General features: G+C 46.1%; 1 protein-coding gene across 3 annotated transcripts in view; it reads left to right on the top strand.

Moving 5' to 3' along the window:
* USP19 (ubiquitin specific peptidase 19) overlaps window positions 1-27,793 on the top strand; it is a 1,845,650-nt gene that overhangs the window by 276,645 nt on the left and 1,541,212 nt on the right. For all 3 annotated transcript variants that reach the window (XM_069643288.1, XM_069643289.1, XM_069643291.1), the window contains exon 9: window positions 22,492-22,607. In XM_069643288.1, coding sequence (XP_069499389.1) covers window positions 22,492-22,607 — 116 coding nt within the window. The remainder of the gene's footprint in view (window positions 1-22,491; window positions 22,608-27,793) is intronic.

Genomic DNA, 27,793 nt, shown 5'->3' on the forward strand with positions numbered 1-27,793 from the left:
ACCATCCATTCGTAGTGCAGGAGTCCCCAGACACCCTCCCTCTTCTTCCCACAACTGAGGCCCAGGAACAACAGGATCTGCAGATCTATACAGGAACAGAAGCCAGCTGGAAGCAGTTTGTCTTCTAACCAAAGATCCTGTCAAACGAAGAGGACTTACCACTTGTTGTGTAGCCCTGCTAGTTATCAGTTGAGACTTGTCTAGGTTGCCCTTGCAGAGTTGCTTTCAGCTTTGCCGCTCACAAGCCTCCCAGCTTGTGGCCCTACAGTGATTTCATATTTTAAACAAAACTTCTTAAACATGGTTTAATACTTTATACCTACCTGCAAGAAGTGCTTCAGCTCACCTAGACTTTTGCTCAACTAACATTGGCTGTTCTGGCCCCCTGAAAGTGTCTTCTTACCGCTGACTTTGTGTTTCACCTTTCCCCCAGGAGAGGGTTAATTTACTTTGCATTGGAGGGTTCAAAAAGTACTTGCATGCCAAAGAATATTTGTTAACCATTGTTTTATTCCCTTATCTTCTCCTTATTTAACACCACCTCAGTATTGCTCTAAATGTACCAGTGATATATTAATGTCCAGTGTCCTAGTTATTTAAGTCGCCTCAGGGTGTGGGAAGAATCTGTGTGTCATGCTAGATGGGTATTTACTGATTTAAAGAAACTGAGTAATTTTGAAGTGTATTTTTGTGTTGCTGATATATTGCTCCCTTCTAAAGAAGGCCTATTCAACTGACTGTTAAATAAATTAATAATGGTTAAACAAGAAACCTTGAGTGTAAATTTTTATTTTGATACTTGCCACTTTGAATCTCTGTAACAACCATACTGCTCACATTGACCCCTCTGGCTGCTCAGTCACTCTACTAACCTGTGTAGTACATGCTTATACCGAAGGTTTGATTGTTTGCTTATTGATTTGTAGGGCACACCGAACCCGTAGGTAACTGGGCGCAACATGGTATATGAATACTTTAAACTTGTTACATAGGCTATAGTTGCCCAGAGAAGTACTTAAAATAGCATGAGTGAAGATAAGGAGAGACAATTAGTATGATATATTGTAATAAGTCTATACAGGTACATACAATGCTGATGGGCCGAAGTAGGTCAGATGTCATTAGAACACAACCAGTTCGATGTATTGCGTCTGAAGCTCAGGTAGGATTGGTCAACTCTCAGTGCTAGGGGTAGGGCGTTCCTGGATTGGGCAGCTTTCACCAGGAAACAAATACCTCCAGATTACTTCAACTTGAATTTGGGTATCTCAAGTCAAAAGGCGTTGGCAGTTCTAGTGGGGCAGGTAGATGTTCTCCTAACCATTCTCTCTGTAAGGTATGGTGGTGCTGTGTCTAGGCATTTATAGGTCAGGGAAATAGTTTTGAGTAAGATTCTATCGTTAATCTTTAGCCAGTGGTGTTCCCTTCTGATTTTGGAGACATGTTCCCTGTTCGGGATGTTCAGGGCCATTCTAAGGGCATTATTTTGTAAGATTTGTATTTTGTCCAGGATGTTCTTGTTGGCCCCTAACTATAGGGCATTGCAGTAATCCAATTTTGACATTATTAGGGCTTTCGCAAGGATGTTACAGCTTGTTTTTGGAAAGGAATGGCTTGCATGCTCTGAGTTTGTAGGTGTAGGCTGTTCATGACGCCATGGAATTCACCGGTTTCTTTAAGGTAAGGGTGGAATCAAGGTAAAACCCTAGGGTTTTAACTTCCTTGGCTACCTTAATGATATTTCCATCTATGTTGAAGGCGGAGTAGTTACGATTCTGTTTTTTTAAGCTAGAGGTTGATCCAAGAATCAGGATTTCTGTTTTGTCATTCTGGCAGAGGCCATGGGATGCCATCCATGCCTGAATGAGGAGGTATATTTTATTTACCAAGGCCGTTTCTTTGTCAAAATTGCCCGAAAGGGGAATGAGGATTGAGTGTCATTTGTCCAATTTGTCAAATAGAGGCTTGGTAAATATGTTATACATAGTTAGCGATACCCAGGAGCCCTGTGGAACACCGCATGTAGTTTGGATAGGGTCAGCGGATGCCGAAGGGGAGAAAACTTGCATCATTCTATTATCAAGGAAGGACTGAACCCATGCTATAGCGCCTGTGGAAAAGTGTGCTGCCGTTGCCAGGTGTGTACACAGTACTCCATGGTCCACCAGGTCGAATGCCACGTACAAGTCCAAGAGGAGTAACATGGCGGTTTTCCCTTGGTCCCTAAGTTCATCAATTTGCATTTTTAAGTCAAGTGCCGTTTTTAGGCCTAAAGCCGGATTGACGTGAGCCAAGAAGGTGGTTGGTTTCCAGGTATTTCTGAATTTGCAAATATGCAACTCTGTCAATGATTTTCAGGAGGAAGCGCGCTGTAGTAATTAGCCTATAATTGGTAGGAATTGATGGGTCCAGAGTTTGTTTTATTAACAAAGGGCGTACTTATGACTGTTTTAAGTTGTCTGGGACGGTGGTAGTTGTGAAGGAGGCATTGATCAATTTAGTGATAAAGGGTGATATGTCTGCATCTTTAATTATTTGGGCAGGGCTGTTGTCCCCCTGACAGTTGGATGGTTTCAAGGATAGAATTATTTTTTTCTGTATCCAGAATAGAGACTTTGGTGAAGCTGAAAGGTTCAGGACAGCCGGTGGGCTCTTGGGGTGTGGGGGGGGGGGGGGAGGGTGAGGGGATAGGGAGTTGCGGTATGTTGTAGAGCGGCTTTTTTATTGGCAATCTTGGTTTGAAGTGTGAATATTTTGTTAGCACATTCTGAGTGCTGGTGCACCATAATTTATCCTTCGGTACAGTGTCTGATGGAGGACTAGGGGATTCCAATTCCCGAAGGATCAGGAGGCGTTACTTGGTGTTAGAGCTGGCATTAGAAATTCTTGCGTTGTAGAGGTCTTTTTTGGTGCGTACTATTTCTTTTTTGTAATTATTAGCAAAGTTGGTCAATGGTGTCTTGTTTTACTCTGATGGGGTGTGGTGCCATAGGGTTTCTAATTTTCTTTTCTGTAGTCTAAGGTCTTTCAGGTGAGGGGACAACCACAAATTAAGGTGTACTCATTGTTTGCTTTTGCGCAGGCTTTAGACATGGTCTTGTTAAACACTTCAACGAGAAGAGTGGGGTCGGCGTTGCTTGGTAGAGAGTTCAGGGATGGAAGGATAAGGGGGAGTAATTTATCTGGCGTGATATTTATTTTATTTCTGGTTGGAAGAGGTGGAGCCATAATAGTATCTTTAGCTGCTTGTGTATCTAATGTTGGTGAGAAATCAATCGGGTGATGGTCAGTCCAGGATTGTTGGGTTACTTTAGTGATCTTAGTCTCACAGTTCAAGTCGGCCACCCGACGTCAAGAGTCCTCCCTTTAGTGTGAATTGGTACAAGGACTTTTTGGTAGAGTCCATGTTCTGATAGGGTTGTGGCTAGTGCCTGGGCATGTTCATCTTCAGGATCATTAAATCCCAGGTCAAAATCTCCTAGAATTAGTAATTGCAAGGAGTCTTTCGCATTATTGGCAAGAAAGCTGCACTTGTTCTCTTTCGAAGTTGTCCATAGAACCTGGGGGTTTATATATCGGGAAGATGGTTAGGGTATGGTAGTTGGAGATGGGCAATTTAGCCATAAGTAATTCACAGGACTTAACTGGTGGTGGAGGCAGGAGTTTCATATCAAGATTGGCTTTTGCTATGATGGCTAGGCCACCTCCTCTTAGAGTTAGGTCTGTCTGTTCTAAATATTTGGTAATTCTCAGGGATTGCCAATGAAAGGGCAGGGTGTGATGCATCATGCAGCCAAGATTCAGTGACTTCAAGGAAGTCGAGGTTATCTGTGGATAACCGGTCTGCTATTTCAGTGGCATGTGCCACAAGGGATCTTGCATTGATTAGAGCACCAGTTATGGTGGCAGTATTTTTTAACTCCTGGGGTTTGATGTGATCGAGTTTGGGTTGGACAGTTGTTATCCTGTTAGAGGGACTGTGAGAGACATGGAACAAGGTTTTAGGCATAGTCTCATAGGCTGGTCTAACGTGGGATTTCTGATGCATGGCATCGTTATCGTTAAATTGGTAGTTGAAGTTAGATCTTGGCTCATAAAGACTAGTTAGTCTGGCACAGAGTCTATTATTTCTGTCATTAAGCAGACAGGGTTGGTGCTTAATGCGTGGCATAGTTGTGGTTAGCTTGTAAATTATAGGTAGGATCAGTAGTGGGAGTGGTATCCATGTCATGCTAGAGGGCTTAGTTCTGGACTGAGAGGTGCAGTAAAGGGGGCTAGTCGGGCGTAACCTGTGTGTGCTGGGAGGGGTAGGCTGGTAAGGCGTGGGTCTTATTAAGGTATTTGTATGCTAGTCTGGTAAAGGCTGTTCAAAATATAGGCTATTCAAACATGGAAGTGGGCTGCTGAGTTGTAGGCTAGTCAAGTGAGGCTAAGCGTGGATATAGGTAGTCGGGGCATAGGTTATCCGGTAGTCGCTAGTCGGACAAAGGCACAGGTTGCTAGGCATAGATATAGGCTACTTGGGCACAGACATAGGCTGCTCAGTCAAAACCATAGGCTACTCAGGCGCAGGCATATACATAGGCTACTTAGGCAAAAACATAGGCTGCTCAGGCAAAGACATGGGCCGCTCGGCGTAGGCATATACATAGGCCTATATCATAGACATAAACATCGATGTAGGCAAGTAAGCATAGTCTACTCGGGCGTGGGTAAGGGCTACTTAAGAGTGTACATGAGCATATATACAGGCAACACCTGTATCAGGGTTGGCAATTAGGCTGTTTCAAGTATATCCATGGGCCAAACGGGTATGGATGTAAGGCTACTCAGATGTGGGTGTTGCAAAGTCAGTTATGGCCCGCTTGCTCGGTGTAGACATGTTCAGATCAGGCAGCAGGCTTATGCATTAACAATCGGATATGAATGTGGTCTATTCAGATGATGGCACAGCTGTTTATGCACAAGTATAGGTAGGGTGAAGGCATAAATAGATAGGCAGTGGGAAAGGGACAGCGCAGCATGTTGCGCATCAGGCTATGATGAGATAAAGAATGATTCATTCAGTTCGGACGGTCCAGTTGGGTTAACTATTGCCAAGAGAAAAAGGTTGGTGCAGTCTCCCACAGGGTACTTCATACCATCTTTCCTAACGACGTCTAAAGTATTTAAAGTGATTCTGGTTTTAATATAATAAACATATTTCTGATACTTGTTAATCTGCTTAGAATCACATGCTGTGCATATAGTCCGACATGTAGTGGTAACCGCATAGTATTGCGTCTTGTCTTTCGAGGATCGTAAGGAGATGCCGACATGGGCGTGCCTTTAACACTATCCCATATGTGACATGTAGTGTACCCAAAATCCCTCACGCGTTGAGGTCCCTCAGATTGTTTTTTTTTTCCGCCCAGCTAGCTGGTTGCCTTATGCAGAGATCCTACATATTGCAAAATTGTTATATTTCCCGACCTTTGGTCGTTTGATTATTGACCCCCTTCAGTTGTTGACTTACCGCTGACGAAAGAGAAAAGAACAACCTTCGACAGCATATGCTCCGGTCAGCGCTGCCGACTGCGTGGCCAGGCCTTCTGGCGGGCCTATACAGTAATAAGAGTGGAGTCTGGGGGCCTCTATTCTTTTCAAGAATGCCTTTCCTTCTCCCCTCTCTTTACCCTTTCGGTCTAACCGTCACTTTCACGCACCTAAGCTAAGGACAGGACACCATTTAGATGTTGCCCTTTCTGTAAGGGAAAATATCCCTGAAAAGACGAGCACCGGCGGTGCAATAAGTGTCTTCCCCTCAATCATGACAAGGCGTCCTGTGAATACTGCCAACTCCTGCATTTTAAGACGATCAAGGAGCGTCGAGTGAAAGCGGTGGGCGGCCTATGCCATGTCACAGGCAGAGGCAAGCTCCCCAGCTGCACCAGCAGCCACAGAGTGATGTGGAGCTAAGCAGTGGCCATGACTCCGATCTAGCTGCCATTGACCTTACATACGTTACATTGGAGAGCTCGCGCTCCACGAGGTCCATCCCCGTTTCCACCAGGCACAATGATATTCCTGCTATGGGGAAGGTACACCCCGGTGACAGGGACACACACGATTCCCATAAGTCTAAACCCATAACCCACGATACCGGCTCGGCAGATCCGTTGAAGCGGACCAAGTGCCAACGAGTACATCGAGTTCCTCGACTATACCCACCGATTTGCGTGATCGGCAGTCCTCCCCACAACCGCATAAGCGGCATGTGTCCGGGCAGTCTACAATTAAGGGCACCAGCACCAAAACCCACAAGGCTGTCGAGACGCCTCATATGAGCGCGATGACGCTTAAAGCTCGGGTTGTGTCAATCTTTAGCGCAACAGTCTAAACAGCCTAAACCCCTCGCAGTAAAGCCGAGCATTAGTGAGAGTCGCGCTAAGATTGTTTCGGTGGCCAGTAAACAATGACCGGTCTAAAGACATGTCAAAAGACAAGTCTTAACACCCGGAAGGGCTGGAGGATTATTCATAAAGCCCCCAGTCCTTCTCTAAGAGCCTCCTTGATGAATCTTGGCGTTCTAGGCTAGGGGAATCCCAGGAGGAGTCCTTTCCCACTCTAGACCCACCTGGCTCTCTTCCATGGACCAGAGAAAGATTTGAAGGGTGCATGGACAGGTTGACTAGATTTGTGGACTCTTCTGAGAGGTTCACCCCTAAGAGACCTACGGAGGACTACCTTTATCCTGCAGTGTCCAAATTTGGGAGGATATCCTACCCTCTTCATGAGGAGGCTGAGGTTTTTGACGTTACAGACCAGGAAGAGCCCCTTGCTCCTTACTTGCAGGAAAATTATCCCTTTATGGATACAACTGATCAGACTCAAGATTGGGGAGGGTGACCAGCAGAGGGATGACCCACCCTGGCTATCACCCACCCATAACCCGGACCCTGATACCATATGTATGGACCCTCCCTCCTCTCCTCCTTAGTCTTCGCCTGTCGATCAGATGGCGTTAAACGCCATTCTGAAGAAGGCAGCAGAATACTTCCAAATAGCCACGCAAGAGGCGGTGTTAGATTCAGACTTCGTGAAGAAATATTAAAGGAGAAGCCTCCTGCCAGCCAGGCTACCCCTGTACTCCATTCCATCAAAAGGCGCATCACCCCTTCATTATTGACGGCCCACTCAGACTAGGGCTGTAGACCCTCGGGTGGAAAACTACTTCACCACTCACCCACTGAAACCCTATATGGTCATGCCATCCCAGATTCTCTTGTGGATATGACTACAAGAAAAAGGGCAGTGGTCCCCTTGTCCACGGGAGAGGCTCAGCTGGACAAAGAACGTAAAGAACTGTATGCTCTTGGGAAGAGAGTCACTACTGCGGCAGCATAATTTACCTGCATAGCCAACAACACCACACTGTTTGCCATCTATTCTGACGTCTAATGGAACCTAATACAGGAAGGCCTTCAAGAGGTTCTTGAACCAGTGTGTTCTCGTCTGCTTTCAATTGTTTCATAGGGTAAGCGGCTAAACCACAACATCCTCAAGAACACTTTGGATGCTGCTGTGACGGCAGGGAGAACCTTGGCCCTGGGTACCCTTTTAAAACGCCACGCTTGGTTGAAGATCTCGGTATCAAACCAGAGACACAGGTGTCCTTTATCGACCAACCTGTGGAAGACTCTTATTTGGCAAGGCCATTGATGAGCCACTGAAAACAGCCAAAAAGGAACAGGAGACCTTGAAGTCTTTGGACCAGATTACTCAAAGACCCTTTCAACAGAGAGGGGGAAGTTCTCGCCGCTCCTTTCGTGGCCAGTCCTATTCCTGGTCACCACACAACCAGTATGGCTCGGGCAACAATTGGTCCTCAAGACAAGGCTATGCCTCCACAAACCCTTATCCACCCAGAGGACAACTCTGTGGGGTGGGAAGGGGTCGCAACGCCACCCCCAGAGTCTCCCCGGCCTCTGGTGAGAAATGACTCTCAAGTCCGGGTCCCCTCCCATGCCTCCTTGGTCGTGGGACTTATAACATCATTCCTGCGCGCATGGGATGGGATAACCACAGACCAGTGGGTGTTCAAGACCGTAACCCACGGTTATTGCATAGAGTTCAGCCGACCACCTCGATACAGACCTCCAAGATGCAGGCACCTAACACCTGAAGATCCTGCTGCAAGAGGTCGAGATCCTGCAGGAAAAGGGCGCAATCGAAGTTGTCCCCGTTTTACAGGTAAACAAGGGTATTTATTCAGTGTACTTCCTTGTACCCAAAAAGGATGTCACCATGTGCCCTGTGCTAGACTTGGGCCCAGCGAACAAATTTGCCAGACCACAAATGTTTTGAACGGTAACCTTACAAGAGGTAATTCCTCTACTAACGCAGAGGGATGACGTGGCAACATTGGACATGAAAGATGCATAATTTCATATTTCAATGTTGCTGGCACACAGGAAATACAGAAGGTTCAAGATAAAAGGACAAACCGTATCAGTTCAAGTTCCTTCCCTTTGGCATTGCCTCAGCCCCAAAGGTATTTACAAAGGTGCTGGCAGTGGCAGCAGCACACCAGCGCAGGCAATCCATCCCAGTTTATCCTTACCTCGATGACTGGCTCAACAGGGGACTCCTACGTGCCTGTTGAACACTCAGAAGAAGATAGACCTCCTATTCAGCCTGGGATTCACCATAAACGAGAAGAAATCCAGCCTAGACCCCAGTCAAGTCGAGCAGTTTCTGAGGGCTCTAAATCGGACAGAAGACAGCCTCATCTTCCCCTCCAACGAGAGGGTTCAAAGCATGCTGTTTCAGATCCCTCAGGATGTAACCAGTCGAGAGGTGACGGTATACAAGGCCATGTGACTGTAAGGGGTGATGGCATCCTAGATTTGCTTGGTTCCTCACGCACGTTTGCGTATGCGCCTCATGCAAGAGTGGCTCAACAGCCAATGGGGTCAGGCCAGCGGACAATGGGCCGATCTAGTGGTTGTCTCGGCAGCCCTCGTTCTCGCTCTGCAGTGGTGATCGAGCGAAAACCTCTTGAAGGGGAAAACCTTCACCACCCCTGCAGTAGAAGCCACTCCCGGCGGACGCATCCCTCACGGGGTGTGGTTCTCACCTCCTTAAACAGACGGCGCACAGCGTTTGGCCCCCAGCATCCAACCATAAACCTATTGGAGCGGTATTCAAGGACCTGAAGACCTTTCAGACACAGTTGCAGGGAAAGACAGTTCTTATCCTCACAGACAGAACCATAACCATGGACTACCTGAACAAGCAAGGCGGCACTCACTCTACAGGGCTGTCAAAACTGTCAAAGAACATTTCGAAATAGGCTCTCAAACCCAAGATGTTTCTTTCAGATTTCCCAAAGGTTTAAATACCTTCTCTGGGATAAAATACTGTTTCCCAGGTTAGTAAAGTGAAATTTACTTTAATTACAGTTGTAACTTTCTAGACCCAACGCATACCATCTTACAATAGGGTGGTGGAGGGGTTACCTAGTGTACCCTTTGTCTAGCTTCTTATGTAAAAGTTTTCATGTTACCCTTTTCTCACTGAGTGGCTGGTGGCAGTGGTTTCGTTTTAACTACAGTGGTGGGCATTTACTGCTGTTTGCATTCGCATCTGCAGTAAAGAACCCAAGGGTGGCATTTTTGTCAAAATGGCCCGGTCTTCTTTTTTTTGCCATTTCTTTGTGGAAAGGTCCTTCTTGAGATTTACTCTGCGCCCCAAACCAGGTCTGGTCCCATTGTTCATTTTGCCTTTTGCGGGATTCATGAGTGAAGCCCTCCTCTTGCTCCAGGGTGTCTGGGGTAGGCAGGAAGTGAGGGAGGTGCCTGAAACTTCCTGTTCTTAGTCTCCTAGGAGACCCAAATGCACGCTGTGGTGATTGGCCGGCTGAATGTCCGGCAAGGACAGCCACCCTGCTTGGTGACTGACAGCTAGGCTGGAATGAATTGGTGAGAACTGAATAAAAGGCGAGGCTTTTGGCTTGGAATGCAGTCGACCACTGGACGAAGGAACTGAAGAAGAACCTGAAGACGCCTGCTGCAACTCCTGTACCGTTGGTTTGCCCGATAAAGCCCTGCTGCTGTACTGAAACTCCAAATTTGTATCGACAGAGAAGCCCCTGCAAGGACGACTTCTCCCCTTGAGTTGGTGGGACCAATCAACTCCAAAGTAAGCCAGCTGGACATTCTCTTGGAGCTGGTTGAAATTCCTCAGAGTTGCTGCTGGAAACCGTATAGCCATGGAGAGGAGCACCAGATTGTGTACGTTGCTTTTAAGCTGGCCTAGAGCTCCATCAAGATCCTCTGGATTCTAGGAAGCAGGACTGACCGAGTCTGTGCACCCTCAACAGAGTGCGGGACCACAGAAGCAAAGAAAGTCCATCTCGACTGCCAGGAACCGCAGTGTTGCTATTTGCGGTAGACGCGATGATCTGAAACACTGCACAGCAACTGATTTGGAAGATTGCCGGGTGCTAGCAGTGACCGTCCCATTGCAGTGCAGGAGTCTCCAGAAGTCCTCCTTCTTATCCCCATGACTGAGACCCAGGAACAGTGAGATCTGCAGAGCTGCACAGGAACAGAAGTCCTCTCCTGCATCTTTTCTTCAATTCAAATGTACTGTAAAAAGTCTGAGAGAACTTACCTCTTGCTGTAGAGTTGCCTGCATCTGCTACTACTCACAAGTCTTAACGGCTTGAGGCCCTACATTTGATTCTTCTTATCTTCAAAGACTTCTAAAAGATTGTGCAAAGACTTTCCTACTTACCAGAAGTGCTTCATCCTATATAAGACGTTTGCCCATTGACTTTGGCCCAAAAGTATTTGCCTGCTTAGAATATTTGTGGTCTCTTGTTCTAATAACCTTTTCCTTTTACCAACTAATAACAGTATTCTAAATGCAAACAGTAAGATATTAATGTCTCCAGCACCCTAGCTATTGAAGTCACCTGAGGGTGTAGGTTGTGTCTGTGGGCCATTCCAAAAGGATCCTTACTGATTTAGAAAATAAGAGTGTACAGTATTGAAGTGCATTTGTGTGTTGCTATTATATTGCTCCCTTCTGAAGAAGGTTATTCTAACTGACTGATAAATTAATTGTTTATTCAAGAAGCCTTGAGTGTAAGAGTTTATTTGAATACATGTCACTGTGAATCTCTGTGTAACTCCCCTGTAGCTCACATTGACACCTCTTGAGATGAGTCTGGCTGCTCAACATGCTACCAAAACTTCGTAGTACAAGCTTATACCAAAGGTTGGGTTTCCTTAACCTGTAGTCAGTTGTTTGTTGTGTTCCCAGAGGGTACTGCATACCAACTTTGTCTAACACCCCCCGACTACCCTATTCAACAGGATTGTGCACAGGATGCACCAGGAACCAGTCACCATGATATTGGTGGCCCCGATGTGGGCACGCCAACTCTGGTTCTCCCATCTGATGGAGATGTCTCTCTCTCCTCCAATGCGACTGCCTTGCCCATACAACATGCTATATCACGACAAGGGGGAAACACTTCATACATGCCCGCAGACTCTCAACTTATCTGCCTGGCTCCTGAGGTCATACAGTTCGGGCATCTCCAACTTCCTCAGAGACACATGGATATATTTAGGGAAGCAAGAAAGCCCAACACCAGACATTGCTACTCCAATAAGTGGAAACGATTTGTCATCTGGTGCTATTCCAAGGGCATGAATCCTATTGACTTCTCGCCTACTCATATTGTGTTATACCTAACTCACTTACTAGACTCAGGTCTAGTCTTTAATTCCCTCAAGGTTCACTTAGCTGCGCTGTCAGCCTACACCACTTCCCAACAGAAGGTGTTGTGGTGGAAGATCCCAGTTATCAAGGCTTTCATGGAGGGGGTTAAAATAATTAACCCCCCACCCCCCATTTCTAACCCGGCTCCCGGATGGGATCTAAATGTGCTATTAACCAGACTTATGGGTCTCCTTTTGAGCCTTTACATAAGGCAAGTCTCAAATCTTTTTTACAAGTCTGCCTTCCTAGTGGCAGTCAATTCTATAAGAAGAGTCAGTGAACTGCAGGCCCTTTCAATTTTAGACCCTTTTGTTACATTCCACAGAGATAAGGTGGTTCCGCGCACTCGCCCTTAGTTTGCGCCCACATTTATTTCTAAGTTCCATGTGAACTAGTCAATAGAACTGCCAACTTTCTTCCAGAACCCCACTAACGTGGCGGAGAGAAGCCTACACACACTGGATGTGCACAGCGTAGTCATGTACTACCTGGAAAGAACTAAACCCCTAAGGAAGACAAACCAGTTTTTTGTTTCTGTGGCAGCTGGTAGAGAAAAGGGATCCTGTCTCTTAAGTCAGCTATCTCAAGGTGGATTGTCAATTGCATCACTCTGCTACACTCATGCCAAGAGAGATCTGCCCTCCTAGAGCACACTACTTGGGGCACAGGGGCTTCCATAGCTTTCATTGCCAATGTTCCTCTAGAGTCCATTTGCAAAGGGGCAACCTGGAGTTCTGTACACACCTTTACAAAACACTATTTCCTAGATACTCACTCTAGGTCTGATTCTCAGGTGGGACAAGCAGTACTAATGGGTCAATGGTGACCGTTCTGTGCACTACCACGGCTGTGATTACATCATGGGAGATAAATGTACACAAAAGTAGGTCGAATGAAACCACTGCCAAGAGCCATTCAGTTTAGCTTGTCACTGTAACAAAAAAGTTACAGGACAAGTGAGAAATGGATTACTATGTAGAATTAGCACTACACATAAGACTGTGGTGTGAAGATCTCACAGTAGGAAAGATAGGAAGGATACAAATATCCCCTATAAAGTAAAGAGAAGTCCAAGGGGCTCCCAGCAGCACTGCACAGAGTGCTGTGATGCAAAAGACAGATGCCAAGAAACTTGGAGGAAAGTAGAACTCCAAGAAAAATGTATAAAAAGAAATGCAAAGTATCCCAAAAGATAAGGTAAAGTGAGTGTAGAAAAAGGTTCCCACTCACTCATGGGGAAAAGACCAAAAATCCAGTAGTCCAGCAAAAAGTGCTGCGGGACTCGCTTGAAGAGGAGATTTTGCATAAAATCGAAAATCTACTAACTGTAGCCATGAACGGTAAATGCAAACGTGCACACTAAAAATAGGCAGAAATTTTATTGCTGCCACCAGCTTGTATTTAAGGACATACAAGTAATCAAATATCCTTAGTGTAAAAGACTATGGTGATAGAAAAATATCTCCACTGCACGATGCTGTGTGCACTGTTAACAAGATACCAAAAGGTAAAAAGGGCGGGAATCCTAATTGCTCATTAATAGCCTGAAGTACTGATCAGTTTCCCCTTACAAAAAATGAGCAAAAGGCCAGGGGAGTGAAACTGAAGGCTACACTTACCTGTACAAAGTCAGGGCAAACGCAAAACGTTTTGGGACTGCAAATATGGAGGGAAAGTCGCTAAAAGGCACAAAGGTCACTTTTCGGGTCAGCGTTGCACAGCACACTGTTCCAGAAGAAAACTCCAAATGAAGAAAATATGCAGACTTCTGTGGTGCATACCCTTCAGGAACACCTCGCGTGATTGAAGAAAGATTGTTCCAACAAAGGTTACCACAGGTAGGCGGTGACTGGCAATCGTACATTGGTGAACACAGAAGCTGCCCCAGCAGCGCATTCATTGGCGAGTGTGGGAGAAAGCTGGGGTGTTAGCTGCATTCTGGCTTAGGTGGTGCTTGTGTGAGATTGTATGCAACTAGGCCGATTTTGACGTGGGGGAAGCTGCGTTCTATTGTTTGTTGGTGCAGAGGAGAGAGTCAGCATATTGGTATGTGAGTATCTGTGCAATTGGAGGAGTTCCCCTGTTTCTGAATTAACTTCCAGTGCCTGCTGAGGCAACTATTTCTCCCTATTTTTGAGGTTCAGAGCTTGAGTTCTCCGCGATACAATTTCAATCTAGTGTGAAAGTTAGTTTTGTTTACAAAGCTTGGCCGTATCTTTCCCGGTTTATGAGTATCATCAGTGTTGAGTTGGCCGATTTCAAACCAAGCGATTGCAGGTCTAGGGTCATCACTTTGTCTAATTCAGTCTGCAATTGCTCATCGTTAATACCTTCTCGATGTGCAGTTATATCCAATTCTTTTCTATCAGAATTATGATTATATCCTAGACGCAAGGACTTTTATTCAGTGAACCTGAAGGTACAGCATCAAAGCAGGCCGTGTTATTGGTGGTGTGCCTGACTGACATTATTACGTGCAGCAGAAGTTAGTGTTCCAGGTCTAGTGTATGGTTTGAGTATTGATAACAGGTGACAACCCATCGTTGTCACATGGAGGAGCTTGTTTTTCCAGATTCCTTACCTGATTTAAAAGCGTAGTACACAATATCCAATGCTTTTTGGCGTTCATAGTGTGCTGGAAAAAGGGGGTGAGGGTTCTGCTTTTATTTAGGATACATCATACGTTGGATGATCAGCTAGCAGGCTGCCATTTTTCAGGCACCACTGGTCCTTGTTTGCTGATATTTCTGTAAGCTGTACTTCTGTTCTTTAATACAACCCATTTCCAAAATGGGACCAAAGACTGTGCTGCTCTTCCAGCTACCACTGTGAGAGTCTTTATTAACTTGAAGTTAACCTTGCACCATTGCTACCGGTTGTCTTTCTCAGGACTTGTGTATTATCTCTAATAAGGCGTTTATTCCTTTTAGAATAAGAAAGTGGGTTTAGAGTGTCCTAAAGCGAAGGATCATCATTATTAGGGTTTTATAATCAGATATTTATTGAACATGGACCTACCTTCTGTGTTAGGGAGAATTCTCAAAAATGTGCTAATTCCCTTCTACCTTTTGCTGGACTTCAGGTCTTTTAATTTCTAACCTGGAGAGAGTGGGCCCTTTTTCTCACTCTCATGTATTTTCATTGTGATTTGGACCCTGTGTTTCTTTTAACTTTGCAGTCTGACAAACTCCATATGCATCATCTTTACATTTTGACACACAGCACCTTCAGTCCAGTGTCATAGAGAAGTCTCTTAGATTTCCCAAAGGATTAAATACCGTCTCTTTGTGAAACTACTGTTTCCAAGAGCAGTAAAGTGAAATTGACTTTACTTACATTTTGTAACTTTATATACCCATCACACACTATTTTACCATAGGGTGCCGGAGGGGTTAGTATCCACTTTCTCTAGTTTCTCATGTAAAAAAGACTTTCTACAATTAATGGCTGGTGGCAGTGATTTACTTTTTAATACCACTGTGTTTTTTGTTTTTGCAGCGGGCATCGATCACAGCCACAGTAAGGCACCCATGGGTGCCCATTTCGTCAAAATTGCCCAGTCTTTTTTTTTTTTTTGCCATTTGTCAGAAAGGTCCTTCTTTAGATTTACTCTACGCGCCAAACCAAGTTTGGCCCTTTGTTTTGTCTTTGGCTAGTTTCACAAGTGAAGCCCGCCTTTGGCTCCAGTATGTCTGGCAGGGGCAGGAAGTGAGGGAGGTACCGAAACGCCATATGCTTAATCCCCTTGGCTATAAAAATGCACCCAAGGGTGATTGGCCAGCTGGCAAGGACAGCCACCCTGCCGTGTGATTGACAGTTAGACTGCAATGAATGGGAGCAACCTGCATAAAATGCAAGGCTTTTTGGCTTGGAAGGCAGTCGACCACTGGACGAAGGAATCCGAAGAAGAACTTGGAAGAGACGCCTGCTGCAACTCCTGGACCGTTGGTTTGCCTGGTGAATCCTGCTGCTGTGCTGAAGCTTTGAATTTGCCTCTAGAAAAGCTCTGCAAGGACGACTTCTCTCTTTGAGTTGATGGGACCAATCCACTCCAAAGTAAGCCAGTCTGGACATCCTCTCGGAGCTGGCTGTACTTCTGCTGCTGGAACCTAAGTGCCAGGGAGAGGAACACCAGATTGCGTATTTTGCTTTTAAGTCGAACCCGAGCGCCAGGAAGATCTTCCGGACTTCCCTGATGCAGGACTGACCAAGCCTGAGCCACCTCAACAGAGTGCTGGACCCCAGATGCAAGGAAAGTTCAGAGTGGTATCCGAGAACCGCAGTGTTGATATTTGCTGTCAGACGCGAGGAGCTGAAACACAGAAGAACTGCTGAATTGAAGTTTGCCCAATGCTGCCGCTGTCCTTCCCATTGCAGAGTAGGAGTCCCCAGACATCCTCCTTCTTATCCCCATGACTGAGGCTCGGGAACAACAGGATCTGCAGAGCTGGAACCATTTCATATAACCAGAGGTACTGTAAAGTCTAAGAACTTTTCTCTTGTTGTGTAGCCTTGCTTGCTCTTAGTTGATACCTGTCTTGGTTACCTTGCAGAGTGGCTAAAGCTTTGCCCCTCGCACGCCTCCCAGCTTGTGGCCCTTCAAGTGTTGTATTTTCTACAAACATTTCCATAAACATTGCAAGACTTTTGACCTACCTGCAAAGATATTGAGCTCCCCTAGACTTTGTGTAATTAACATTGGTTGTCCTGGCTCCCTGAGAGACTCTTCTTACCTTTGACTCTGTGCTTGATCCTTTCTTCAGGAAATGGTTAAACTTATTTGACTTTGGAAGGTTTCTAAAAGTACTTACCTGTTTGTGAATTATTTGTTAACCTTTGTTTTATTCCTATTCTATCTTTTACATCTAACTCAGTACTGCTCTAAATATACATACCAGTGATAAATCAATGTCCACAGTGTCCTAGCTATTTAAGTCCCCTGAGGGTGTAGGAAGTGTCTGTGTGCCATCCCCAATGGGTATCATCTTATTTAGAGAAAGTAAAGAGTGTGTTTTGAAGTGTATTTTAATTGTTACATGTATTGCTCCCTTCTGAAGAAGGCTTATACAATTGACTGTGAAATAAATTGTTTTTTTCAAGAAACCTTGAGTAGAAGTGTTTATTTGAATAACTGCTACTGTGAAACTGTCACAACATTACTGCTCACATTGACCCCTCTTGAGATAAGCCTGGCTGCTCAGCCACACTACTAACCTGTGTAGTTCAGACTTATACCAAAGGTTAGGTCTCTATTGCCAGAAGGCCAAGGTTATTGTAGTGCAACCAAAGGGTACTGCATACAATCTTGCCTAATATTCCGGAAGCAACCTTTTCAATTCTATGATTGGCGAGGGAAGCAGAGAAATAAAGGATCAGAGAGCTAAGTGGGGAGGGTGGGCAGTTTGTCAGCAATGGCTCTACAACAATCAGGGGTGGAAACTGTTGGATCAGATCACCCTATCTCACATAAGGAGGGCTATGGAGGGAAGGGTGTGCAGACGTAGGGTTTAGGATGGTTCCTGCAACCCCATGTTTACTCGTAACTTTCCCAGTGACCCAAACTTAGCATTATAAGCCCATTTAACCATTCATCTGCTTTAAAAGTTACTTGCCTATTGCATTGATTTGTTTTCCTACACGGTAAAGATCGATCTATTTGGACTAATAAGTGTGGACATTCTTTTTCAATGCTATAAAGTGTATACTGTACATTCCACCATCATGGGCCTCTACAAAGACTGCTCCCCTGGACACACTGCCTCATGTGCCTATAAGCGAGATGGTCTTGAGTGAACCCGCATACCTAGTTGGTAGATTTGTTTTCACAGTTTGAACACAGTGGCACAGAGGACAACTCCTAACATAGGTTAGGCCTTTCAGCACCACAGGGATTATCTGTAGCATGCCCTCTATTAATTGACTCAACTTTGCAGGTTACAGTATGAGTATAGAAAAAAGAATTGTGCCCAAACTCTGGGTCACTGTGCATTGAACGTAGTCTACCATGCATTATTGCCTGATTAGGAGCATTCTTGAAATATTAACCCTCTTAACTATGCTAGCATTATCCATTGTGCCCAATAGCGACAGAAAACAGTTTAGCCTATTGTGCACACTTGTACTTGGTTTTTGTAATTCGTTGTGAATTAGCCCACCACCAACTTTGCGGCCAACCTGGACTGCTAACAATCTACTGCCATTGTGTTCCCTTGCTGTCCTATCAGATCTCTACCTGCTTTCTCCAAGACAGTATGACTCATATTACATATTGCCTTTCCATATCATCTTAGTGTCACAAATTAGCACCTTGATCATAAACACCCCGACTACCATGCCCACCTATAGGACGATCTTTAATAGTATTCCTACTTGCCCTATCATGTCAGCTGCATCCTCACGTTTAGTCTACAGCATGAATCTCCTATCTCACAGGCACCATGTAGCGCCGCCTCTTCAGAGATTAATACAGGATCGTCCAACTCCAAAACTAAATCCAACTCTCCTAGGCATTCCATTATAAACCAGCACAGCTCCAATGCACCATTGGCATCAAAAAGTCGTTCACCCAATCTTAAAGGAGCTCTAATAAACGCAAGATCTCTAGATGCACACGCAAGCAAAATATCTGACTTCCTAACAGATAACCATGACTTCCTGGCCATCACAGAATCCTGGCTACATGGGGCCGCAGGCCCGGCCCAGTCTCTGGCAGTCCCTGATAACTACACCATCCTGAGAGCGGACAGACATGCCACTTGAGGAGGAGGAGGAATAGCAATTATTGCCAAAACTAACCTCTCCATGAGACTAGCTACCACACCTACCCTAAAATCCTGCGAATGCCTCACTCTCAAAATACCCATTGCCAATTCCCAAACACTGACATTCACCTTATCTATAGACCACCAGGCCCAGTTGGAACCTTCCCTGAAGAGATCTCTATGGCCTTGTCTAACAAATTAAAAAATACCTCTCAAACTTTAGTGCTAGGCGATTTCAACTTAGGCTACGATGACACTAAGGACACTTGGTCCACTGCCATTGCTAATACTTTGAAAGAACTAGGCTTTACTCAGGTTAACCTACCCACACATGACAAAGGACGCACTCTCGATTGGATCGCAGAGTACAACTGTAATATCACTATCATGATCATTGCTCTGCAAAGCTGGATGGACCATCATCACACTGGCAACTAAATTGGCCACAGCTCAAACTATCTCACTTGCCCCACCTACTCTCACGAGGGACAAAAAAAATGACGGCCGACAAACTACTCCCTTACATACTACCTAACCTTAACTCCCTACCGGATACCTTGGACCCTAACTCTTTAGACGAGCAATACAACAAAGTTATGACTATCGCCCTCAATGATATTGCACCTTTAAAACTAAGGAAGAGTAAACCTAAAAAACACCTCAATACTTGGATCACAACCCACTTAAAGAATCTAAGATTACTGAAAGAAAATCCGAAACTGCCTGGAGACTTACACCTTCAGCAGAAAATAAAATAAACTTGACCAATATCTCAACCCAATGCAAGAAAGATATCCTCCTAGCCAAACAGGAGACATATAACAGAATATCACAGTCTAAATCTAGCACCAAAGAACTGTTCACAAATCTAAAAGAACTTGAAACACCTATCCAACCGGAAGAAAGCTGCACCAAAGATAAAATGTGGTGCTCTAGCATTCAGCACGCACTCACTAACAGTCTCTAATTTACAAACTAAAATTGCCCATAAAGCCTCAATAGCACCTCGAACTACTCCCAGTAAAGCACCGATGCCACACCTCAAACAAGAAACACGTTTCAGCTTCTCAAAAGTCTTTGTTATTGAGGTGGAAAAGGTTATACTTGGACTCAAACCCTCCAACTGTAAGGGCAACCAATGCCCAGCACAACTTATCAAGGACGCTGCTAGAGAACTTGCGCCCTTCATATCTAAACTCATTAACTCCTCATTCACATCTGGTACCGTCCCTGACAATTTGAAAGAATCTTGGGTACTCCCTCTCCTCAAAAAGCAAACCCTTGACCCAACCATACCCACTAATTACAGACCTACATGCCATTTCTCTTACAAATTCTAGACAAAGTGGCATACATTCAAATCCAGAACTTCCTGGAATCCAACCTCTTACTAGGATCTCGTCAACCTGGTTTCCGTCCTCAACATGGTACGGAAACAGCTCTAATTGATCTCAAGACCCAAATAGATGAACTCAGAGACAAGGGACAGGCATCTCTACTCCTCCTATTAGATCTCTCGGCTGCATTCGACTTGGTTGACCATAAAGTCCTATGCAGTCACCTAGACTCAGCAGCACACTTCTCTGTGGAAGCCATTATATGAATTGAGTCGTTCCTGAGCAATAGGACTATGAGAGTCTTTTCACCCTCGGCATCAACAAACCCTATCCCTATAACTTGTGGTGTACCCCAGGGATCCTGCGTGTCACTGACGCTCTATAATGTATTCACCAAGCCCCTCTTAGACGAAACGGACCATTTGGGTATCGCCTATACTAATTATGCAGACGATGCCCAAATCCTCCTACCTCTCATCGGAGATTACACCCCTGGACCTGGCGAATAGAATTTATGGCATTGTTCAGGCATGGATGGCCACCCATGGTCTCTGCCTGAACGATGTCAGGATTATGCTCACTTCACCATCGATGGTAATGACATCAAAGTAGCCAAGGAGGTGAAGACCTTAGGCTTTTACCTAGATGCCACTCTTAACTTCACTAAACAAGTCAACTCCCTAGCATCTGCTACTGCATACACTTGTAAATAATCAGAACAAGTAAACAATTTCTATCCACAAACAGTTGCCTAATTCTCTCTAGAGCCCTCATACTTTCAAATTGGATTACTGTAATGCCTTGTATGCTGGTGCAAGTAAACACATCATTCAAAAAATACAGGTACTCCAGAATAATGCCTTGAGAGCAGCACTTATGATAAACAGAAGAGAGCACATTTCCTCCACCAGGAGAAAATACAAATGGCTATCTACCTTTGACAAAATCTGACTCAAAATGGCTACCCTTACCTACAAATGTCTAAATAATAAAACCTACCTAACTGATAGGATTATCAGAAAACACTCCCACAGACCAACTAGATCAGCTAACTCCAACTGCCTCTTAGTACCACGCTTCAAACTTACCACCATTGGGGGACACAGCTTCCCAGTTAAGGCAGCTCAACTGTGCACCTCCTTGCCCCCTAGCCTAAGAGAAAACCAAACCCTTGCCAAATTTAGACAGAACATGACTGGCTGAAAGAAGATGACAAGTAAACTGACATGCTATAGCCATCTCTAGCTGCCGATTATTACGCAGTGGACAACCTTAGTACTGTGCTAATTTGTTTCCACTGTACATTTCTCTGTAAATGTATTCAATTAATGTATTTTAGTCCCATTTGGATGCTATTCTGTATATTAATTTCTATTACTATGTACTTACTCCCTCATGTAAATTACGTTGTTCCAATGATTCCTGATGTACGACATGCACCTTTGTAACCAAGCTTAAAGTATTCTTAGGTCTTGCGCACTGATACCCCAGGGTCTGGTGCGCACAATAAATAAATAAGCAAGCAAACACTCTGAGGGAAGTCTGTAGAATCATTCAAACTGGTTTGTGGAGCATATGGGCACCATCCTTAGAATGCAGGACGGACCTGCCTCGCCCTGCAAACCCCCCTGCACTCAATCCGTGAACTTGACTGTTAAAGTTGTACGAAAAAGCAACTTGTCAGAAGAATAAGCTCCTAGCTATTGCAGCAGCAATGACAAGCTCAACAATGGCTATTTTCTATCAACCTCATGAAGTTTGAGTTGGACTACTGCCTAGGTGGTGGTCTCTATTTGCACATTACTTAGGTACAGACATTTGATTGCAAAAGCAGGCATCTGTGTGTGTCAATCTATAGAAATGCCAGACGTTTTCCCAGAAATTTTTTAACACTTGCATGGGATTCTCGCACAATAGGAGGTCTAAATTACTTGGGCAGTGAAATGAAAACTTGTTTTATTGCCATTTTGTTTATCGATTGAATAACAAATTTGAAGTCTGTGCAAGGATTGGAACATCTGCTACTTGATTTAAGAAACCTTGCTTCCGGGAAGCACTCCTTGCCCACTGTCTTAGCCGAGACAACGTGTTTCTATTTTAGTAGCATGTCTCTCTACTCCATGCTTGCTCAGTTTGGTCAGACATTACACTAAAACCTGTTTTTGTTATCTCTCTGGTGCTGCATGTAGTATTCTCCCATGAGTCTTCTACAGTCTGTTCTGAACAGTGTACATCTGTTGTAGTAATCTCCATTTCCAGTCCATTATTTCGAATTGTGGGAGTGGAGATAATGTGATGCTGAAACTCTGGAATGAGGCATGCGTTCTTCTGCCTGTTTATATCTTTAACATTTCTTCTTTTTCCCCTTGTGTGGCAGTTGATCAACTTGCATGTAGATGAAGTGTTGAAGTAATGGTTGCTGGCACAAGTGAACACATTATATTCTCAAGTTCTTTTCGATTGTGAATTTTGATGTTTCTATGAAGGCATGCAGGAAGATGGTGAAGCCCCTATTTAGCCATAGAAAAAAGTCATGACTACTGAATATGGTCGATAGATTTTATTTGCAGTGCTCATTCCTCTTTAGTGATTCTCCTTGTGTTTGCCATGTTTTTCAGGAATCTCATTGAACCCGACCTATGCACTTACCGCTTCACAGGGTCTCTTATCGTGATCTCCTTGAAGAAACGCCAGAGTTTACGTTGGGGTGGTTTGGAAGCAGCTGCACCACAAGGTCTGCACCCAGATTTCCTATAATTTTAAGCATTCTCATAATTTTCATGGGAATCCATACTACAGTTTCTTTTTTTCAGAATGAAACTGAAACTTGTGAAGTTGCTTTATTAGAAGCATCAACATGCTTCCAAGTGGAAAATGGACACATTAATAATCTACAAAGTATACAATGAAATAGTCTGCTTAGTCCTATTGCTGAAGTTGATTGGGTAAGACATGTTAGTATTTTATATAGAGGACCTCTCCAGAACTGTGTGCCCAAATATTGACCTTACTGCTTAATGTCATCCTACAAGCCGTAGTGTCTTTAAAGTTATCCTCTTTAACAACTTATCTGCAATAAGTGCCTGTTGTTGCTAGGTTGCCCTAGGGGGGCTCCCCTTTTAACTTTTTTTTGCTAAACTTTAAGGAACTACAGTTTCCAAGGGTAGAAAGCATCTTTGGATCCCTTTTACTTTTTATTTTGTGAAACCAGCACACCTCACCTTATGTGGAGTGCTGGAGAGATAGTGTATCCCCTTTCACACTAAAACTAACAATTGTGTTACAGGGACAAGCTTATCTTCAATGGCTGGTGACAGTGATACCTTGTATTAATTTGGTGCATCTTTACCGTGGGCTGTGTTCACAGCTGCAGTACAGGCACCTGAGGGTGCTCATTTCACCACAATGGCCCCTGTCTTCTTTTTTCACCATTTTACTGTTTTCTGCCCTTTCTAGTCTGTCTGTGAGGGCAGGAAGCGAGGGAGGAGTCCAAAACTTCACAGCCCTTTGTCTTCCTCCTTGCCTGAATGGGGACAAATCGCAGTTGGGGGGCAGAAGGGTCTGGCTGTCCTGATTGGACAACCAGACCACCCCTTGTTGTAAAATGCGAGGAGAGAATGCAGAAGTTGTGCTGTAGTTCCTGTTAAATACTGCAAAGCTGGAAGCTGAAGACAAGTCGACCACTGGAACTGAAACCGAAGAGGAGGCTGAAGGAAAAATGGCAGACGATTTCCAGCGACCACAGAGCCTGCTGTGCAACCTGCGCCTGCTGTAGCCCTTCCTTCCAATCGACCTGGGGACTCCGGAAACAACAACCCTGACCCAGAGCCTGGTGAGACCCACTAGACTCAAGAATACCTTAATTTTGAGCCATCCCACGCGTTGTTGCGACCTTGTGTTGCTGCAATACCCCAATACCCTGGGACCTCGAGCCACTGTACGGTGCACAGTCTTTCGAATCTCGCTGAGACTTCGTAGGCATACTGGTGGATCTCCAGAGACACAAACAGTCTGAAAAGTCCCCTCAACAGAGTGTTGGACTTTTGTAACAACGAGAATTCAAACGTAATTTTCTGTCTTCTGTGCTCCTTGAAAAGGCGCCAAATCTGTAGAACCGCATTCAGCTGCAAGGAAAACCTTGCCTAGAGCCTTCTTCATTGATCCCTGCTGCAAAGTTCCTTCTGAGGTCTTGTTTTCAGTCACCACGCCAAGGAATCCACTGACTGGGTAATTGGCTGCAGACCCTGAAGTCCTCCTGCTGCAATATCTTTTTCAATGCTGAGGTACTGTGTTGGCTTTGTTATGCACTTACCATAAGTCTCTTAGGCTTTCTGTGTAGCTTTGGGGTGTTTTCTGTGATGTGAAGGCCTCTCATCCAGTGCACCCAGTCCCAATGCTAGAATCCTGCTAGGGAGTCTTCTGTGAAGCTCCTGGACCTTCTTCTAACTCTAGAAGTAAAATACTTACCTGTTTGCCCAGTCTTCCTAAAGTAATCTGATTTTTGCTACTTAAGAACCTATCCTGACACTGCCTGTTGGACACTAGATCCTCGTGATCCCACTTCTACCACCGAGAACATTCATGCTCCAAGAATAAGGGAAAGACTTTTAAGGGATTGGGCCTGTTGCTTAGAAAAGACAATAAGTGTTTAAAAGTGAATTACTTGTAAAGAGTTGGTTGGTAACTGTAATTCTAAGAGTGAACAGTTACAAAAGTTCTTACTTGCCTTGTATGTGTGATGTACTATTCTTAAAAGTATGGTTAACATCTTTCCTTCCTTAGAAACTGTTTTGCCATTCTAATAGAAAGTAGATGTGAAGGTATATTCTCCAGCATGGGGTCTGGCATGGATTCACATGCTCATGAATATTCCCGTCAGGCTGGGAATCCTTGGTAAAGAAAAAATCCTTTTCAGTTTCGTTTCTGAACTATCGTTCTCCTAATAATCAATCACTGGTCTCTGGGTCATACTGCCCTCTACCTAAGCCCCTCGTCTGGCAGCCATCTTCAGATTTTTACCGCACGTTCACGTGTTGGGAGTCCTCGTGCTAAAGCTCTCAAGCATTTACTGCGTTTCGGAATTTTCTACGCTCCTCAAGGCGAAACTTTTGTCGAGTTTCACTTCTTGGAGGATTCCGGAAGATCTTTGAGGCCTACCCCGCGTGGACATGGCCCAGGACAAAGGAAACCCGACGCCCAGATCGAAGCTGTTAAGGAGCTGCCCTGGATGCGGATTGCAGAATGTTTTCAAGGAGGATGAGCATTCTCGATGCCTCTGCTGCCTTCACGAAGACAAAACGCACGTAGAAAAGGATTGCGTTTTGCAAGAACATGTCTGAACGGACTGACGGATCGTCATATCTGCCTCACCAACTGGCTGGAAGGGAAGAGCCCAGCAGCAGGTGAGAAGAAGAGGAAGTCCGAGCGGTCTTCTAAGACCTTTGAGTGCACCCAGGCGACGGAGGCCCAACAGAAGGCAAAGCACCGCGAGTCTGTGGGCACCGGGAGTGCCGATTGGTCGGGCTCCCCGGCTGCCAGGTAGGGCGCATTATCACCGACACCATCGACCATGAGCCAACGCTCTGGGTCGGGGAAGAGAAAGTCGGAGAACCCGGGTAAGCTTCAGGAGAAGTCCTGGTCGATCCCGACAGAGACAACCGTGGGGGAGCGAGGCAGTGACCCTCCCCACAAGGTGAAGGCCCCCCAGTCGAAGCGACCTCGGGACCCAGAGTTTCCCTGCCACCTTGGAAGGAATCCTCTTTTCAGCCCATCAATAAGACCCCCGTGAAACCCCAGGCAGAAAAAGAGGGGGGGTCCCGGTGGCCATTACGGACACAGATTCAGCCTCTGCAGAGGAGCTGTCGGGCGTCGCAAAGGTCCTGAACAAGAAGTTCGAGGAGGCCCGGTCATACGGGAGGGATCCCGACAAGGCAGACGAAGAAAGTGATGGCGGTGCCAATGAGGAACCGAGAGCCGTGGAGGGGACGGAGCCTGCTCCCCAACAGTCGCTCCCATCGCAGCCGGTGCCTATGCCACAAGACAACTCGGGGGCGATCTTGATGGCGATTCAGGCCTTGTGTACGGAGATAAGGACACGGTTACCCTTCCCCCGACGGACGATCCAGTGGCGCCCGGACTGTCGGAAAGTCCACCAAGTAAGTGGAGGAGAACTCACCTCCCACCCCTCCCGGCCTTCTCAGCCTTCATCTCCTCCTTCCCCTGGTCAGAGGGATGAGACGGGAACAGAGACGGAGACAACTGGGACGGATGATGATGGTGGTGACGACGGAATGGACCTTCCTTCACCACCCCCTCGGGCCTCCCCACCCGACGAAATTGTCTCTTTCCACGCCATGATCGCCAGGGTATCCGTGCCCTTCCAGCTCTGCCCCGAAGAGCAGAAGGAAGGGTTCCTCTACCAACGGCGTGAGGCCAAGAGGAAGACGGTCCTCTCAGTTCCATTAATGGACGACGTCTGCGACGAGGGGCTGACGCTCCTGAAGAACCCGTCCACGGCTCGTTCTAAGAGACCGGTACAAGAAGTAGTACTGGTCCCGGACTCCACCCCCATGTGACTTAGGGCTCAGCCGTCCCCGGATTTGGTTGTCTCCTCGGCGGCCAAGAAGAAAGCGGCGGGGGCGACGGCTTTGACTTCCCAGCCGGACGGCGAGGGAAAGAAACTGGACGCCATGGGACGGTGGGTCATCTCTTCTGCAGCGACGACGATTAAAGCGGCCAATGCCCTCATGATTGTGGCATGCTACGACAGGGAGCTGTGTTTTAAGATCGCTCCCCTGCTGGACTTCCTCCCGGACGACAAGAGGGCTGAGGCCCTGGAGATCCTACAGGAAGGCGAGGTGGCCTCGGACATTGCTGACACTGGTTTTCGCCAGATGGGCAACAGCGTTTGTCTTCGTCAGTATGGCTGGCTCAAGGTGACCGATTTCCGCCAGGACGTCCAGACCAGGGTTCGGGACATGCCCTTCGACAGGAACAACCTGTTCGGCAAGACAGTGGACGAGTCACTGCAGGCCATCAAGGCAGACACAGAGACGGCTCGGGCCTTGGGCATTTTTCAACAGCGACGGCCGTCCTTTCGGAACACTGGAGGCAAGCAAGGTGCCTCCAAAGGATTCGGCGGCGGCTCCTCGTCGTACTGCCAGGAGGTCCGCTCCTCATCACAGGAGGCCTACAGAGGACATAGCAAGACAGGAGGGTCTCGTCGTCGCCAAGGCGGCAAGGCTGCAGCCAAGCAGGACTGAACTGGCCGTAACGTCGGGCCCCCACCTGAGCACACCGGTGGGAGGCCGGCTGGCGAAGACCGACCGTTTGGTGCTGGATGCCCTGGCCCAAGGGCACACTCTGGAATTTCTAAGGAAGTGTCCCTGTATTCCACCTGTGGCCAGGAAGGAAAACCACGTCCATTAACTTCTACTGGAGGTACGAGCGATGCTAAAAAAGGGAGCCATCAAACTTTTCCCAAAGAGGCTCCTGAGTGTACTCGCGATACCTCCTCGTAAGGAAAAAGACCGGCGGATGGCGGCCCAGCCTCGACCTTCGTCGTCTAAACAAGTGGAGGAAGGCGACTTCCTATCGTCGCTGGACTTGAGGATGCCTACTTTCACATCCCCATTCTACACGGACATCGAAAGTTCCTGCGATTTGTGGTCCAAGGGAGGCACTGTCAGTTAATGGCCCTTCCCTTCGGACTGAAGTCAGCGCCTAGGGTGTTAACCAAGTGCCTAGCACCACTGGCGGCACGGCTGCGCCTGCAGGGGATTCACGTCTACCCCTACTTGGACGATTTGGCTCATCCGAGCAAAGACCAGAGAACTCGCCGCCGTGCACACAGTGAAGACCGTCCAACTGCTCACGGATCTGGGATTCCCGATCAATTTCGTGAAATCTCACTTGGTACCG

Source organism: Ambystoma mexicanum, chromosome 2p (genome assembly GCF_040938575.1).
Source record: "Ambystoma mexicanum isolate Mex_15411 chromosome 2p, UKY_AmexF1_1, whole genome shotgun sequence".
NCBI lineage: Eukaryota > Metazoa > Chordata > Amphibia > Caudata > Ambystomatidae > Ambystoma > Ambystoma mexicanum.